Source organism: Leishmania panamensis (genome assembly GCF_000755165.1).
Source record: "Leishmania panamensis strain MHOM/PA/94/PSC-1 chromosome 9 sequence".
Classification (NCBI taxonomy): Eukaryota; Euglenozoa; class Kinetoplastea; order Trypanosomatida; family Trypanosomatidae; genus Leishmania; species Leishmania panamensis.
Window position 1 is genome coordinate 545,465 of NC_025888.1, and position 16,120 is coordinate 561,584.

Sequence of the window (16,120 nt, forward strand, 5' to 3'; positions counted from 1 at the left end):
CGGCTCTGAAGATGCCTCCACGATGCGTCAACCAACGAATCTGTCACTACACTTGTAATTAATCTTTGCTACATGTTGCGGGCCCGGATAGCATGCAGAATCGTCCGGAATCCAACAAACCCCACGCAGTGGGTGGTGGCACGGCTCCGCGCCAGATCTTCCTTGTACCCTTGGTACGGCAGCGGCTTGGGTAGGCCTGCCTCTTGGTGAAGCCGGCACTCCACCGCGTACAGATCAGGGTTCATTCGGCCACTCAGTACATCCTTTGGTACCACCTCACCAATCCCCAAAGCCTGACGCTTCGCATCACGCTCCTTCTTTTGCTTTCGGAAGACGCGCATCTCCACCTTCGACAAATTCGAGTTCAGATCATTAATGCATGCTTTCATTCGTCGTTCACGAATGCCCTTTCGGGCACGCCGCACAAGCTTCATGGCTACAACGTTCGCAACACACGCGATGATGAGAAAAGTACAACGGTCGATAGGGCAACCGTACCCCGACACGCAGCTTATGGGGACAGAGGGAAGCTGTAACGTGCCTGATGTTGCGCAACTGTCTGTACTGAGTTAAGTGGTCATCCACGAACGAGGGCGTACTACTGCATACAGAGCACAAAACGCACACCAAAAGCGAAGGAAGTAGTAGGAGAGTGAAGCATATTACGAAAGGGGGGGGGGTAGTTTCAGTGGTGAGAGAATATTGACGGCACTGTCACGGGTATAAGAGCATACGCCCCCCGCGCGTGAATGCACGCACTCCGCGCATAGGACAAGCCCCCTTCCCCTACAAGAAAAAAAGAAATGGCAGCGCTCGGCTCTTTAGAGCAACTGCTAAGCTGCCCTGAGGAGTAACGATTATGCCTCTTGTTTGTCTTTCTTCACTCAAGAATGACACATCGTGGAGAATCGACACAAAACACATCTCCGCTATGAGTGACCTCTGTACATGGTTGAAAGAAAAGTAAAGAACCTACAGGACCGCACTGGCAAGACGAGAAGCTACTGCGAGCTGCCAAAGTTCATCCCCAATCAGCCACAGGGCTGCCTGTTGGTGTCCACAGAGAAGGCAACGGATACACACATACGTGTAGGCGCACGCACATGCCAGCGCAACAAGAGCAGACAACAGAAAACACAGCACACATTGCATAGCGCTGAAATCTCCTTGCCGAGTGCGAGTCGAGAATTGCACGGAGAGCTTTGGAGAAAGAATGAAACTTGAAGCAAGGAGGAGCGGTTGAGCCATGCATCAGCATCCTCACGAGCCTTTCCTGCGGGCCTTACTGCTTGTCTGATGACATCAACACGCGGGCTTGCACGAAGCGAACGTACGGTTTCGGCACAGGGAACGCGTGGAACTGCTTGCACAGTTGCCAGTAGCGGCTCGCACTACAGGCAAACTTGGCATCATACAGGTACTCGATATAGTCAACCTCCAGTCGGCCCATCCCAAACAGTGGCCGCTGGTGAAACTGCCACGTTAGACTGCGCAACGAGACCACATTGAGCCACTGACTAAGGAGAAGCTTATCCCCTACTTCGGATACCTTGAACTGCACCTCCACGCCAGCGGCAGTCACTCGCACCTCGAACGCCATGCTGCACACAGCAGGGCGGCACTTCTCCAGCGCACCAATGACCTCCTCCACTTGAATGCCATCGATCCCCTTGTTTTGTTGTGTGAAGAGAATACGAATTGTGTTGACAAAGGCAAGCTCGCTCACTGTGACACCCTCTAGGAAATCACGGAAGAGGGAAAACATATCACTCTGAATCTTCGCGCTGCCAACGCCAAACGAAACTTGCGCCTTCACCTTCTGTGTATCGCGCTCTCGGCGCCGACGATCCCTGGCCTCAGCATCCATGACAATGTCGCGCACAGGTACTAGCTCCGCGACAAAGGGAAGATGCCGGTCTAACTCCCCACACAGCATGCGGAAGCGCTCGGGGGGGCAGTAGGGTTGCAGCTTTCTCACCACGTACGACGCGAACGACTTCCAGTCCCGCTGATTCACCGCCGTTTCAATACCACCAGAGAGAACAGCATACTTGGAAGTGGCCGAGATCTTTGGAAGCTGTCCGTTAAAAGCCTTTACAAGGATCGGGGACAGGAGCTCACGCTGCTGCGGGCGGTAAGGCACTCGGAACGTGTTTCCGGTACTGCTGGCGAGGCACGCCACACCACACGAGTACGGCATCACAGGTTGCAGGTCAACCGCAACGACGCATTGCAGGCCTGGTGGTGGGTCCTGCCAGTGCAACGCAGCTCGGATGACATCCTCCATATCCACGACAGTCGTGGCGAAGGACTCAATCATGCGTGATTTGCCCGTATACACGTAGTTCTGCGCGTCACCTTCAGGGCCTTTTGATTTATAACGCTCTTCGTACTCCCGCGTAACCGCGGTCACATGTCGCAGCTGCCGCGACAGAAGCTGGTTCATCGACTCGTACTCGTGCACAAGGCTGTCCCGATAAGACAATTCCTCCATCTCCATTTCCTGGCGGTACGAGAACAGAAGACCCTCGAGTTGACGCTGCTGGAGCTCGGCTTCCTCAGCCGTCTTCCTTGGTCGAGCAGCCGCTGCAGCCTTCTTTGCCTTTTTCTTCGACTTCTTGACCGGCACCATGGCCTTCTCCGCCTTCATTTGCACCATTAGTTGACGGAATGTGCCGCTTTCGTCGCAGTCCAAGGTGGCCCGCTGAGCCTCCTCCTCGACGTACACCGCCAACGACTCGAACCCAAAGACCGGTGGCTGGCGAAGGTTGAGTGCACCACCGTAGCCGCTAACGTAGATGAAGTTGGACTTGGTTGTATCCGTCTGTGAGACGGCACGCAGCATCGTCGCCATGTCAGGGTCCTCCAGCGTCGTCACTTCGTAGCCTTGCTGTCGAAGAGCGTCTTGAAGGGGTCCTGTATCGCTGTCGATGGCCGGAACGCCAGGACACTGCGGATGGTGCAGCGTAATGAGCAGCGCGCATAGAGACCCCTTCATCTTGACGGTCGCATTCATACGAAGTGCGCGTATTTCCTCTACCTTCCGGTCGTTCAAGCTGCGCAGCTCGCTCCGCCGCGCAGCCTCGCGCTTCGCCAGACGGACACGCCAGTTCCGCTGAATCATCAGCGACGCGTTCTCGCGAACACCGTCAGTGAGTTTCTTGCTGACGAAAGAGACAGCTGCCGCTTCGTTCGCCGACATATGGGGGCGGACGCGCTGAATCAGATGCAGTGTCGAGCCAAATTCGGCATTCAACAGGTGCGTGTGAAGCACTACTGGCAAGAACCATGGCCACCCGATATTCTGCAGGCTGCGAATGATGTCGTCGGTGAGCACCGACCGGGATCCGGAATTCAGGGGGCCCAACTTGGCAGTAACGTACGGCTTCAGCGTGTCGCTAAGCAGCACCCTCTCCACACCTTCGATCATGCGATTTAGCATGAGCTCGCGCCGGCCCTGCATTCCTTCGACCATGTACGGATAGTGCCACTTGAGCATGTTGCAGTCGTACACCGCGTCAGCTGGCAGCTCCGGCTCGCGGATATGGAGCACAGAAGCAAAGCAGTCGCCGATATGCACGGTGACCAGCAAATGCCCCCGCGGTGCCTCTGCCCTCAGGACCACATTGATAGACTCCTCCAGGCGTGCCACACTGTCCAGTGCGTGGTAGCACTCCGCAGGTAGACCATACCACGACTTCCACTGCGCCTCTGTGCGCTCGGTGAGAATGTGCGGTGCGTTCTCGACCTCGTGGAATTTCCCCGAGAGCACATCGTAAAGCGTCTCGTGCGCAACGCTGCGCTCACCGAAGGCGCACGTGAAAACCACCGCTGCAACGGAAACATTGTTATTCTTGAAGATCCGCATGTCAGGCCAGGCAGCGTTGTCGACGTCATCGGACTTATCGGCGGGACCTTGAGTCCACACCACATCGTTGCGGCGCACAACGTTCGTCGTGGAGTTGATGAGCAGCCCATGATTGTTGTGATGCGAGCGATCCTGCAGTACGTAAGCGCCAGGGCCCTCGTCCATCGCCAGCGTCACATAGGGGCATCTCTGCAAGGAGAGGAAAAAGTGGCCAATCTGCCCAATGAAAGGGCGCTGGATTTTCCAGTTTCGCACGTTGTGTCCGCCAACTGCGATCCAATTGTCGTAGATCACGAACCGCGTCGGTCCCTCCCGCGACACGAAGAGCAGGTCCTGCAGAACATCATCCACCTTGACACTGAAATTGTTTGTCTCACTGTCGATGCACCGCCACACGAGCTTGTGCCACTCACCATCCATCAAGTTCTGACGCTCGGTGCCGCGGAGTAGCGCTGAGCAGCAGGCACCGAATGCGTCCACAATGTAGAAGGTCGTGTGAAGCTCGTGGTAGCGCAGCCGCTCCTTTGTAATGACCGGCTCCGAGTTCAGCACGATGCCGAACTCTTGCATTTTGAAGTTTCGATCCGTCACGCCTACGAGCGTCATCATGCGCGACGAGACGTCAGTGCGAAAAGACAGCTCCATTCGCCAGTTGTGCATGAGCTGACCAAACAGCGGCAACGTTCCGACGTTCACCACTAGGTTGCCATCAAAGGATGGGGCACTGCGCGGCGGTGACTCCTCCACCGCGTGCAGGTTCAAGAGTGTCTCGTGATGGTCGGCGGGAATTGTGCGCGTCATTTCCTGTAGCATCCCGCCCTCGACGGCAAAGAGCGGCCACCGCACAATAGGATGCGAGGGGAATACGCCTGACCAGAACCGCAGCTCTGCGATGACCCCACGAAAGACCAAGGCTGGTGAGTTCACCTCGTCAAGGTAGCCGCCCACAAAGAGGCGATGCGACCACGGGTTAAAAGCGACGGGATGCTCTTGCTGAATGAGCTGAATGTTAATGGGTCGCCCGTCCACCTCGCACGACAACTGGCCCTCCTCTAAACTGTGAACGCGTAACATCACGTGATGGAACTTGGTGCCGTCGGTGAGTCCCACCTTCGCCACAGAGCCCACCGCCTCCAGCACTCGGTTGGCAGAGTCGCGAATAACGACTCGGAGAGAGTCCGGCATATCTTCGTACCAGTTGAGGCTCAGTTGGAACAGCTGGCCAACATCCTCGCGTTGACCCTCCATCATTTGCATCAGTACTCGTTTGCCGTCCGCTGGCTTCAAGTCGGTGCGAACCCAAAAGTCGACCGCCAACTCGCGAATCACCTCGTCAAGGTTGGGAATCCCCGGCAGCGCCATCACGGATGACGCGCCGTCGAACGTGTAGAACGTGACTTTGTCCCCCCAGCCGTTTCCGGGAATAGGTTCACAGTCGCCGACCGCCTCCTGCTCCCGTAGCTCTTCCAGCATCTTTGCAGTATTACGGCGCTGCATCTGATTGAACAAGATAGTGTGGCTACGCGTGCTCTTGGCCGCCGCCAGCGAGGCAGCCCTCGATGTCCGGGTAGCACGGCTCACTGGGGGATACGCGATAAACGCTTGCGGCCTCAGCAAGGAGGAGTCATTGCGTGGTGGATACAATAGGTCATTGTGAGCGGCTGAGATGAGCCCATAGCGGCTCCTTGCGGCTACTTGCCTATCGGCGGGGTGCGGGTAGTGGTATTCCTGTCGCAGCTTGGCAATTTTCCTACGCAGCGCCTTTGACAGCTGCACGCCGCCCCCACCCTGCCCCGTGGTATCGCGTTCGTGCGCTTTCGTGCCGCGCGCCTCTGTTGCATCTGCGTCCCCCGAGTTCGCGTTCATCTGCAGCAGCCGCTGCATCTGCTTTTCCTTCGCGATTTCGTCCGCTACAACTTGCATTCCGTACTCCGCAGACGATCGAACTGCCTGAAGAAAGGAGATCAAGATAGTCTCGAGATGTGCCTCAGCGTTGACGCCTCGGTGGATCACAGTGACATTCTCTCTTCGCTGAACGCAATGCATGATGTCCTCAAACACCAACTGCAGCGCCTTCGACTCTTGCTCATCGTTTCCGTCCATAACGCCATCGAAGGGAGTGACGAAAAAGTGCGGCGTTACAGGGAACTGAGCCACTTGAAGCTGCCACTCAATTTCCTCTTCAGACGGCTGCACGCCCTTTCGATCATCATAGATGACGGCGATGCGATCCTTGAAGGTGGACCACGCGTAAGGCACCTCACCCTTCCCGTCCTCCTTGCCACCATCCTTGCCTGTCGGATTTTCAACAGAAAAGAGAAGCACCATGGGCCGCCTGTCGCAGTTTCGCTGAAAAACGTGGGATCACGGAACCCAAAGGATGGGAGAAGAAACTCCTTATTTGCGTGGGGAACTTGAATGCACCAAGATGCCGGAGTGGATACGACTCGAAGTCAGGACGCACACATGCTCCGCACCGAACAAGAGGGGACCGTTGGTGTATTGCGCTCTGTTTCCGAATGTATGTCTGGAGAGCACTCCTAAAAGAATCCGAAGAGCGTTGTGTTCAAGCGCATTTTGTGTTTCCACCAGAAGCACGCCAAAGGGGAAGATAAAGACGGAGAAGGTGAGGGGAAGAGAAAGCAAAACAAGGGCGTGATCATCGCGGCGTACTTTCCTAGCAGATTGCCAGGCAAAAGAAAACACGCTGACCGACAGGAAAAAAACAACCATGTATCCTTCGGCACTGAGTACATGACCACAGTGATCCGTTTCAGCTTGCAACATCTATCTCTGCTGTTCTACTGGCCTTTTTCCGTGGGCTCTTGTGCCACCATGTAAAGGGTCAGCTGAGCTCATCACCTAGTACACAAAGGAGGAAAATCAGCCGCTGAGAGCAGCCCATCTGTAGTATACATGGAGAAACTCACGAAGCAAGTTTAAATCTTTTTCTTACCCTTCTTCTTCTTCCTCGGATTAGACCTAGTGGCGCTAATGTCGACGATCTGCTTGTACACAACCGGGTTGGTGCGCTCGCTAATTCGTAGCGCCGTTACGCTCTTGCTTGCCTGCAGTGACTTGAGTAGGCACTCACTGGCACTAGGCGTCACGGTGCACATGTTCAAGTCTACTACTCGTAGAGCCATGCCGCATTCGATGGCTTCGCAGAGTGCTAGCACAGCGCCCACGTCGCCGGTGAAAGCTGTATCCGCCAGGTCGATGTCCTCTACCTTCGAGCTCACGCAAATAGCCTTGGCCACCTCCTCCACACCCTTGTCACCTATCGCGTTTCCACGCAGCGAAAGCACAGACACGTTAGACTCCTTCACGACTCGCGACGCGATGTCACCCGCTCCAACCGAGCTTACACCACAGTACTGGAGAGAGAGAGACGTCAGAGAACTATTCCACTGCAGCCCTGAGCAAAGCTCCCGCACCCCGGCATCCTCCAAGGGGTTGAAGTCGAGAACAAGCTTTGTCACGGTTGCGTTGCTCCTGAGGTAGTTGCCTAGATACAAGCAACCCCGTGGCCCGATCGTGCAGCCCGGCAACTCGAGACGCTGGATGCCAAATGGGTTGCGATCCGGAAGAGGCTGGTATTGACTGAGAAACTCGCACAGAATGAGTATGCCGTCATCGCCGAGCACTGCGTGATGCAACTGAACCACACGGAGAAAGGGATAGGGTCGCAGCACAATGGTGCACAGAGTCTTCAAATCACCAAGCAGTACCTCGCCACGCACAAATAAAGGAACCTGGGGTACCCCTTCCTGCTCTCCTTCCTTCACACGCGTCAGCTCCGTCTTCACCCGCTTCGCAAAAGGAACAAAGGGGCCCCCGAGTGAGCCGCACGCCTCATACAGACGGCGTAGATCCGTGTCGACGTGGAGCTCCTGCGCGACGGTGATCACCGGCGCAGACGGCTTTGCCTCCTTTTTGGCCTGCTTCGGGGGCATATTCGTCTGTCACCTATATGAAGACCAATACCCACACATGCGGGTGCCCGCACGCAGAGAGAGCGCAGACCAAACAGCAAAAAAAAAAGCAGACGGAAAAACAAAAGTAAAGAGGAGTACTAAAAAACAAAAAATGGCTCTGTCTAATGGGCGGTAATCGGGTGAAAACGCTTGCAGTGCTGCGAGCCAAGAATCGGAGGCGGATGTCTTGCTTTGGGAGTGGGGGATAGCTGAGCGCAGGGTACAGGTTGTGAGAACCCGATAGAAAGTCGCTGCAAGAAACGCATGTGTCTCTCTGCCTCCTAGAGTCCAGCCTACAGAAAAGAACGCGCATTAGCTGTTCTCGTCTTCGATGGAAAACTGATTTTAATGAGCATTTCGTTGCTACATCATCCTCTGCTGTACATAGCCAAAAAGAGAGAAGTGCACCTCTCGCACAATCAACACCAGCAACCACCCCCTAGTGATGCAATCCATATTTTACACCACAGACATCCACGCGGAAAAAAAAACGCAAGCAAGCAGACAAAGAAAAACGACTACAGAAGCGCGTTACTCACCCACACCTTCGAACAGGAAACTGCGGAGCCCCAGCAGGTCAATCTGATTGTGGGCACTCGGAAGCACCGCTAGAATATCCTCCACGGAGTCCAGGTCTTTTTCATCAAGCGATAAGCTTGTCCTGAGGTCAGCTAGAAGCTGCGGCAGCTCTGCCGGATCCATATAGCCTGTTCCAGTGCGGTCGTATCTGCGAAGGATGGCGTCGACTGGATCCTGTGAATCCGCACTCTCTTCCTCCTGTATCTCGACAGGTACTGGGTCTGCCGAACACGACGGCACCTCGCTCACACCATTCTCCGTTAGCTGCCCTTCCGCGTCAAAAGGGGTAGCGTAGCCGCTCAAGATCGCAAAAAAATTGGCGCTGTATTTGTATAGATCAGTTGGTTTGTCGCGCATCACTGCCTTGGTGTATTGCTTCATGATCGTCCCCAGCTCCGGGGGGACGTTAATCTGATCAGCAGAGTACATGGCATTCATTTTTGCTAAGCTCAACACAACAGCAAGATCTTGGCCGTTGGCAATTCTGAGGGAGGTCGATCCACTTACTACAGCCAGGGAAAAGGGAGAGGGGGCTCCAGATAAAGAGACAGTATTACTCTCCACAGATAAACGGTATGTGAAGTACAAACAGATGTGAAGCAGATGCAAAGATACGCCAGAAGTCAGCATCACACAGCAGCAGTTGATCAGCAGCAAAAATCACACACACGTACACCTGGCGAGTGGTTTAGGAATGTCGCAGAAGAACGACTTGGTTCCCCTACAATGCATCTACAGCCTCTTTTTCGATTATCTTGCACCGCAATGAAACATAAATATGCAGCATCTATGGTACGGGGGAAAAAAAAGGAAGAGATGCTTTCAGAACCACACGTACGCGCGCATCAGCAGATCCTCACCCCCGAATCAAAACAAAAAGATGATATGACGCAGCGCCACCAGTCTCTTCACTCGGACAATCGAGACAGCGCCTTATTTTGGTCGAGAACAATTCTATGCAGCCTTTCCTTCGCTTCTGCAGACTCTTGCAGCGACTTTTCCAACGACGTTACTCTCGCCTCCAGCTCTTTGTTGTGCTCAGCAAGCCGTTCACAAGAGGCTGTAATTTGCTCATTCTCCTCGCTTACTGCCTTCACGGTTGCTCGTTCGTCAGCTAGCTCTTGGCTTCGCTCTCTTCGGTCAGCCGCTTCGCTCAGCGAAAGAACTTCACGTGCCACAAGGCGCGCATTGGACGCCTCCAGCTCCTCCACTTTCGCCTTTTCATTCGCAAAAGTAGCACGGAGTGAAGCATTGTCTGCAAGAAGCGCGTCGCAGCGGTGGCGCAGGAGCAGTGACTCGTTGTCCTTCACCACAACCTGCTTGCTTAACTCACTCAAGCTCTGATGAAGCTCTTCCATGCACTGCTCTTTGGCATGCACGAGCTGAACAAGCTCCGCACACTTTGCTTCCAGCTCGGCGGCCTCGTGATCCCCTCTCGCTAGGCGCTGATGATGGTTCTCATTCTCGTATTCAAGCGACTGGATATCCAGTGTCAGCTGCTGCTCGCGTAAATGCATCGATCTCAGCTGCTCCTGCAGATACGCCACAGTCTCCTCCTTTGAAGCAAGAGCTGCCCGGACATTATCTAATTCTCGCTCAAGAAAGCGCTGATTTTCCAAAAGAGACTCATTCTCTTGTGCTGATTTCTGATAGGCACTCAGAATTTCCTGCACTTCCAAATCCTTTGCCTTCACTGCATACAGTGCGTGCGCCTCCCGTTCGCACACCTGCTGCATTTCAGCACGCAGATTTTCGTTTTCATTGGCAAGTGCGCTCAATTGTCGGTTGGTATGGTTTTTTGCCGCCGAGAGCTGTGTTACATCTGCTTCGTACTGGCGCAGCTGCTCTTCCCAGTGGTTTTTTTCACGCTCGATATGCGATTTCTCCACCAATATTTTCTGCCGCTCCTCACCCAAGAGTCTGATTTTGTCGCCCATCGTGCGTTCTGCTGCCGTTTGATCGCTGCACCTCTGTTGCAAAGCACGAAGCTGCACTGATAGATTCTCTACGTCCGCAACCGCAATCCGTCTCCTTTCCGTCTCGGTGTTCAGCTGGCTCTTCGTCACCTCCAGCATCGCCAAGGCGTCCCGCTGCATCGCGCTTAAATCCTCCAAGGTACCACGAAACTGGTCACACTCTCGCGTTTTTTCCTCCAAAAGAGCCGCTAAGCTATGCGGCGGGTCCGCATCCTCTCCTGATATCGTCATTGTGCCCTGTAGCGTGCAGACTTGGCACGCCTGGGTGAGACGCTCAAGAGGAGTTGTTTCACTGCCCGCATCAGCACGCTGACGCACACAATCTGTGCCTATGCTTCTTCGTTCCACACGCTGACGCTTTGCCTGCTCGGCCAACTCTGAGCTCAGGCGCTCACGCTCTTGTGTCAATGTCTCCACCGTCATTTTCAGTGCCGTTATGGTCGACGAGCGCTCCACCTTGCTCTCCTCCAACGTACCCTGGGCTTTGAGAACTTCTTCTTTCCTGGTCTTCAGTAGCGACTGGAGCTTCCGCAATTTCGTCTGCAAGTCGGCCTTCTCCATGCAGGCAACGCTCTTTTCGCTGTTGGCAGCGGCCAATTGCTTTTCGAGAAGTTTGCACCTTCTCCCTGTATCAACAACCTCTCCGTGCGATCCGAATGTGTGCCGGAGATCTTCTAATTCCGCATTTTTTTGTCTGAGAGTTTGTTCGTACTGACTGGTCAATGCACGGACGTCAGCATATGATTTTGCTCGCATGCTACAGAGCAGCTTCTCTAGACGCTCCACTTCCCGATGAAGAAACGCAATCTGCGCAAGAAGATGCGCGACATGTCCATCTTTTCCAGCAGTTTCCGATGGTGAGCACTCCTCATCGAGGCCCAAGGCGAGGTTCACCTGCGCGCCCATGACTGGTGTGGCACTCATTGTCTATTTCGATACACTGCCTCGAAACATAACTTGTCATGGTACAGCACTACTACTAGAAAAAAGTCCCGATAAGTAGAACCAGAATGCCAAGCAAAAAAAAATAGCGATATTTGAAAGATCCATTTACTGGGCAAAAATATAATAAATAGATGTATACATATATCTATATCTATCTATACATACATGTATTTATCTATATACGCATGCGCAACAAATCAACAGTGCGGCTTTGCACCGCTAGACACATACGAATCCTGAACAATACCAGAAATCGCTTTACTTTCAAACAGACCTCTTTTATAGCCATACGCTACAGAGATATTAATAGTCTTTTTTCTTCTTGATGAGAAGCTGAGGTACACAATTTTCTACAGTTCTGCCCGAAATAAAAACAGTTGGACTTCAAAGCACCGCACGACGTTAAAAAATAAATAATGAAAAAGCAAACACACGGACTGCATGTACGCAAATCGTTACCGTCTGTAAAATTCTGATCGCTGCTTCTCAAACAGTTCCTGTTCCAGCTTCCTAATACGTTGAGAATTGTACGAGTCTGCACCAACAACCATAAGAGGCACCGACACCATTCCGACACAAAAGCCGCCAAGAAATATGAAGGCAATCTTCAAGGGTATACGATTTCGCGGTTTCCGGAATGCGACAAACGCAGATAGACTACCGAGGATAATACCCGCATCTAAACCACGTTGCATCGGCTCGCATGATAAAAAGAAACGCCACTGCTGCGACAACGCACGTCGGCGGGCCTGGCCAATATGCAGACCTTCCTGCTCAATGATATACTGCTTAATATCTTTCACATCGGAGTCGGGATACATTTTGTTACCTTCACGGGGCGATTGAATTTGTTTCATCATCTCTACCGTCTCCGGGGACGCCACTTTGTACCGACCTGAAAGAACCAAGTCTCCGATATTGGTCGATTCTGGGGGACTATCCTCATAGCGAGGTACCTCTACGGCGGTGGTGCATTTCGCTTTGCTCCCGCTACCTCCCATACTTTCACGAAAGTGGTACAAAGGAGTCCTATCGTAGTACTACCACCAAAAAACAGTTCAAAATATAAGAAAAAAAAGGGTTAACGCTAGGGAGAACAAGTCTTCAGTCATCATTTTTGCCGCCTTTGCAACAACTGAGGGTTTCTCGAAGAGAGATTCTTAGTTGTCTGATTTTATATCCACTGTCGTGCAATGTCCACATAAGGAAGAGCAGCAAACACAGTTCATAAAAGCAGCACTTTTTTTTTTCACCCGTCCATTTTACAGCCTAACTAGCGGTAAATAACCCGGCACCTCATAAACTCAACTACACTAAGTACTTTTTTCTTTGCGTCAAATCACTGCGCAATGCGAGCGGCAGCTAGCTAAAATCTAACAAAAAAAAAAACGACGAGAGCCACGCTACGTTGTAACCAAGAAATGCCCCTAGAAAAGAGACACAACGCTCATCCAGTACTGCAGGGTTTCAGGTTCACTCGCAGCTTCCACACTGGGAGTGCGCCTGCGCAGACCAGAGGCACGGCTACCGGCGCCTCCTCATTACAACAAGAACAATTCTACCCAGCTAAATAAATCGCCCACACCTGTGCCAGCTGAAAAATTGGCTGCCTAAATTGGTGCTCTCTCACCGGTACACGCTTAACAGGAGAAAGAGCTGCTGAACATAAAAGAAATGCGATTCTCAAGCCATTGTGAAATGGTGCCCTTCGGGATACGGACTCCAGATACTACGTGTGTCCATACGTTTCTAGGTGCAAAAGCACCCCACCACCTACGAGCTTACCCCGAAACAAAAAACTTCACACACGTTTCCTGTGCCGAGAAAGCAGCGACAGCGCGGCGCTATCAGCAAGGATGAAAAAGTGGAAGTCAGCGGAGCCGACCGTGACGGTGCAGGTGTTGGAGGAACGCGTGTGTTTAAAAATCAAAGCTGATTTGTACAAACAAAAAGTCACGCAGATTCGCTCTACACAGATGACATATCTTCAACAAGCGCCTCGGCACAGTTCCTGAGCGCTTACTGCACCCGCGGCGTGCCAGCGTCAGCAAAAATCCTAAGCATTCCGATTGGCGTCAGCTTCGCACAACAAACGTGCAGATGATAGGAGGAGGATGGCAGAAAGCAATCTCGGCAGCGGAAATAAGCGCGTGGGGAGTGGAAAGCGTTCCACGGAGGGCATTCCACCAAACTCCGCTAAATTGCCTTTAGACCAGTTCCAAGAAGCAACATCACCGCAGCCCATTTGGCATGAAGTGGCTGCACGCAAATCAGCTGATATCCCCCGCTTTTCTGTTTCTTGCGCACCACAAGCCGCAAGCGAAGCCAATTAACTTGCAAAGCTCAACTTTACAGGAGGCACCGCTTGATCGCCATAGTGTCTGCCATTTCAGCCCGCGCTTTTTCTGTCAACATTCATCCAAAATAGAAAAATGCCTTCCATTATTGAACTTTCGAGGATGGCTGTGTATTTCACTAATGCTAAAAAGCTCCCTGCGACGTCGGTGTTCCGAGCCCCCTCCCCCCAAACCGGCAGGCATTCATAGATAAGCCTGCTAAATAAAGACGCAGCGGTGCGATGGTCGTGTCCGCGTGATCCTTTCCGCCGCGCCCCATCAAGCCCAGAGTACCAGCGTTTTTATTCGAGCTTCGCAGTAAGCACGCATCCTCCCCAATCCATATCCACACCGAAAATCAAATAAAGGCAGGGGGAAGGGAAACCCTTCGAACAAAACTTAAAATTACGACTTCTTCAACCCCCCCTCAGTGCTGACTTATTGCCCTGAATTGGTGAAGTCGCCGCCCTTCGGCGATAACAAAACCACCCCTTTTCCATCCATCGGGTTCCCTCAGCTTTTTTTAAACGCCAAAACATCCTTCACAAAGGCGGCGGTTTTCACCTTCTATTCGAATGTCGCTGGCTTAGTGCGTTCAGTTGCAGGGGCTCTCGTGCCCTAAACGGTTTAAGCTGGCATGACGCACCGAGAAACAACATACCGCCATTCACATCACTCAGCAAAAATAGCTAAACGCACACGTGCTTTTCCACTCACGTTCCTTGCCGCACTAACCGTTATCTGCGCCAAGAAAAATTGATAACCCCAGCAAACTCGAAATTTCAACAAACAGCTTTGACCTTACTTTCCCTAGTGAAAACATAACTAGCACATCATAAGCGCTGAAAAAAACTATTTAATAACAGATTCAAAAGGCAGACACACAACTAACGCCCATCGCCGAAGCATACCGAGGTCCTTTCCTATTGCATCGAAATATAAAACATTCTACAACCAAAACCATTTTCAGCGTCACACGGTATCAGGATAGGGTCGGGGTGCGGGCATTTTCTACCATTCCTTCCTATCCTTGAGGCGCCCTCTCCACTGTACCGGAGAAATCCTCCCGACGGCGAGTGCCAGGGTACACGGGTTAGGGTTAGGGTTCCATTGGCGACGTGTAAAAATACAAAGGCAATCGAATGGCACTTGACCTTATAGGGGGGGGGGAGGTGGTTGGTGGGATGTGGTGTTGGATCTGGGAAATTTGACCGATAGCTGAATCGGTGTTCTTGTACGGAAAAGGAATCCTGAGTGAGTGTGTGTGTCTCGGAAACCGACTCCTCACTTCCACTTATGATGTGTGACCGTCTGTGTACCATAATGCTTCCCGATCGGAAATTAGGGTCCCAGGTCGGAAAATATGTACTCCTGCATCTGTTTCTTATGAATTATTCCTTTACTTTTGTCCCTTTATCTCTTCTCCAAATGTATATAGTAATTTACACTAAGTGGAGTTGATGCGGCCCGCGACGAAAAAACGCCCACCCACCCAACCCTAGACACGAATCTCTCGGATGTCCGGGACGGACCGGAAGGCCACAGAACGGCGAACCGTTTCCCTCCGCGGAGGTGTGTGTGTGCTCCGGGAACCGCGGGAGGGTGTGGGTGCCGACCACGGCGTGGATAAACCGCAAGTTGAGCCTACCAACGCAGGAGGCGAGTTGTATTTTTGCGAGTTGTATTTTTGCGAGTTGTATTTTTTCCTAACATGAATGGCTTTCGTTTCAGATCATTTTTCAAGTGATTTCTCATTTTAAATTTCTCATTTTTAATCATTGTTCATTGTCTCTTGTTTTTCCTTCCTAATGGCAGGCGCCTGGCGCTAAGCGGTTTTCTCCCTTCCCTGAAAATGGACCCTAACGGTCTTCACCTGGGGACTCGTCCCCGAAGGCGCAAGAGATGCACCGTTTTCGAATCGGGTCTCTGCCCTTGTTTCCGCGTTTTTCGGACCCAGCATCGCCCCGAGACTCGGTGTTGGCGAGGTAAAAACTGGAACCGCGACGAGTCAGGTGCGGGAACGGGTTGGGACAGCACAGACCCTCGCGGACGACACGATTGGAAGCGAGTGGGCGCGCCCATCATCCACCCAGTTCCCCTTTCTTTTCAGCCCACCCTGTTTTTCTACTTTTGTGCGTTGGTAGTTTTGACTTTGTAGTTTCCTCTGCGGCATGGGTTCCCGATTGTTCCCAGCGATCCCTTCGGGTTCTGTAGCTTCCGTTTTTGTAGATTTGCCGACCGCAGCGCCGCCAGGATTCGTGTACGTGCGTCCCTGCGTGCGCCGCTGGTGCTAGCGCTGGTAGCTTGATTGTTTTTTCGGTGGCTGACCGACTCGTTTCCTTTCTTCTGGCGACTCCCCGCATGTCCGTTTGGCATGCCGCCCTCTGACCGTAATGAATGGGCACCCGGTGGGGGAGGCTTCCCCGGTACCGGTGCCAA

At 52.7% G+C, this 16,120-nt stretch overlaps 6 protein-coding genes across 6 annotated transcripts, besides 1 other annotated feature; all 6 read right to left on the reverse strand.

Annotated features, from left to right (window-relative positions):
- Positions 1–68: 68 nt before the first annotated feature.
- LPMP_091510 (hypothetical protein) lies at positions 69–434 on the reverse strand (the record flags this gene model as incomplete). Its single annotated transcript, XM_010706084.1, has 1 exon — positions 69–434. The coding sequence occupies one exon, from the start codon at positions 432–434 to the stop codon at positions 69–71; it is 366 nt and encodes a 121-aa protein (XP_010704386.1).
- Positions 435–1,282: 848 nt separating this feature from the next.
- LPMP_091520 (hypothetical protein) lies at positions 1,283–6,196 on the reverse strand (the record flags this gene model as incomplete). Its single annotated transcript, XM_010706085.1, has 1 exon — positions 1,283–6,196. One exon carries the CDS (start codon positions 6,194–6,196, stop codon positions 1,283–1,285), a length of 4,914 nt encoding a protein of 1,637 aa, XP_010704387.1.
- A 611-nt stretch (positions 6,197–6,807) lies between these two features.
- Positions 6,808–7,824, reverse strand: LPMP_091530 (hypothetical protein; the record flags this gene model as incomplete). Its single annotated transcript, XM_010706086.1, has 1 exon — positions 6,808–7,824. One exon carries the CDS (start codon positions 7,822–7,824, stop codon positions 6,808–6,810), a length of 1,017 nt encoding a protein of 338 aa, XP_010704388.1.
- Positions 7,825–8,376: 552 nt separating this feature from the next.
- LPMP_091540 (hypothetical protein) lies at positions 8,377–8,862 on the reverse strand (the record flags this gene model as incomplete). Its single annotated transcript, XM_010706087.1, has 1 exon — positions 8,377–8,862. The coding sequence occupies one exon, from the start codon at positions 8,860–8,862 to the stop codon at positions 8,377–8,379; it is 486 nt and encodes a 161-aa protein (XP_010704389.1).
- Positions 8,863–9,332: 470 nt separating this feature from the next.
- Positions 9,333–11,324, reverse strand: LPMP_091550 (hypothetical protein; the record flags this gene model as incomplete). Its single annotated transcript, XM_010706088.1, has 1 exon — positions 9,333–11,324. One exon carries the CDS (start codon positions 11,322–11,324, stop codon positions 9,333–9,335), a length of 1,992 nt encoding a protein of 663 aa, XP_010704390.1.
- A 476-nt stretch (positions 11,325–11,800) lies between these two features.
- LPMP_091560 (hypothetical protein) lies at positions 11,801–12,346 on the reverse strand (the record flags this gene model as incomplete). Its single annotated transcript, XM_010706089.1, has 1 exon — positions 11,801–12,346. The coding sequence occupies one exon, from the start codon at positions 12,344–12,346 to the stop codon at positions 11,801–11,803; it is 546 nt and encodes a 181-aa protein (XP_010704391.1).
- A 2,333-nt stretch (positions 12,347–14,679) lies between these two features.
- Positions 14,680–16,120: a repeat region.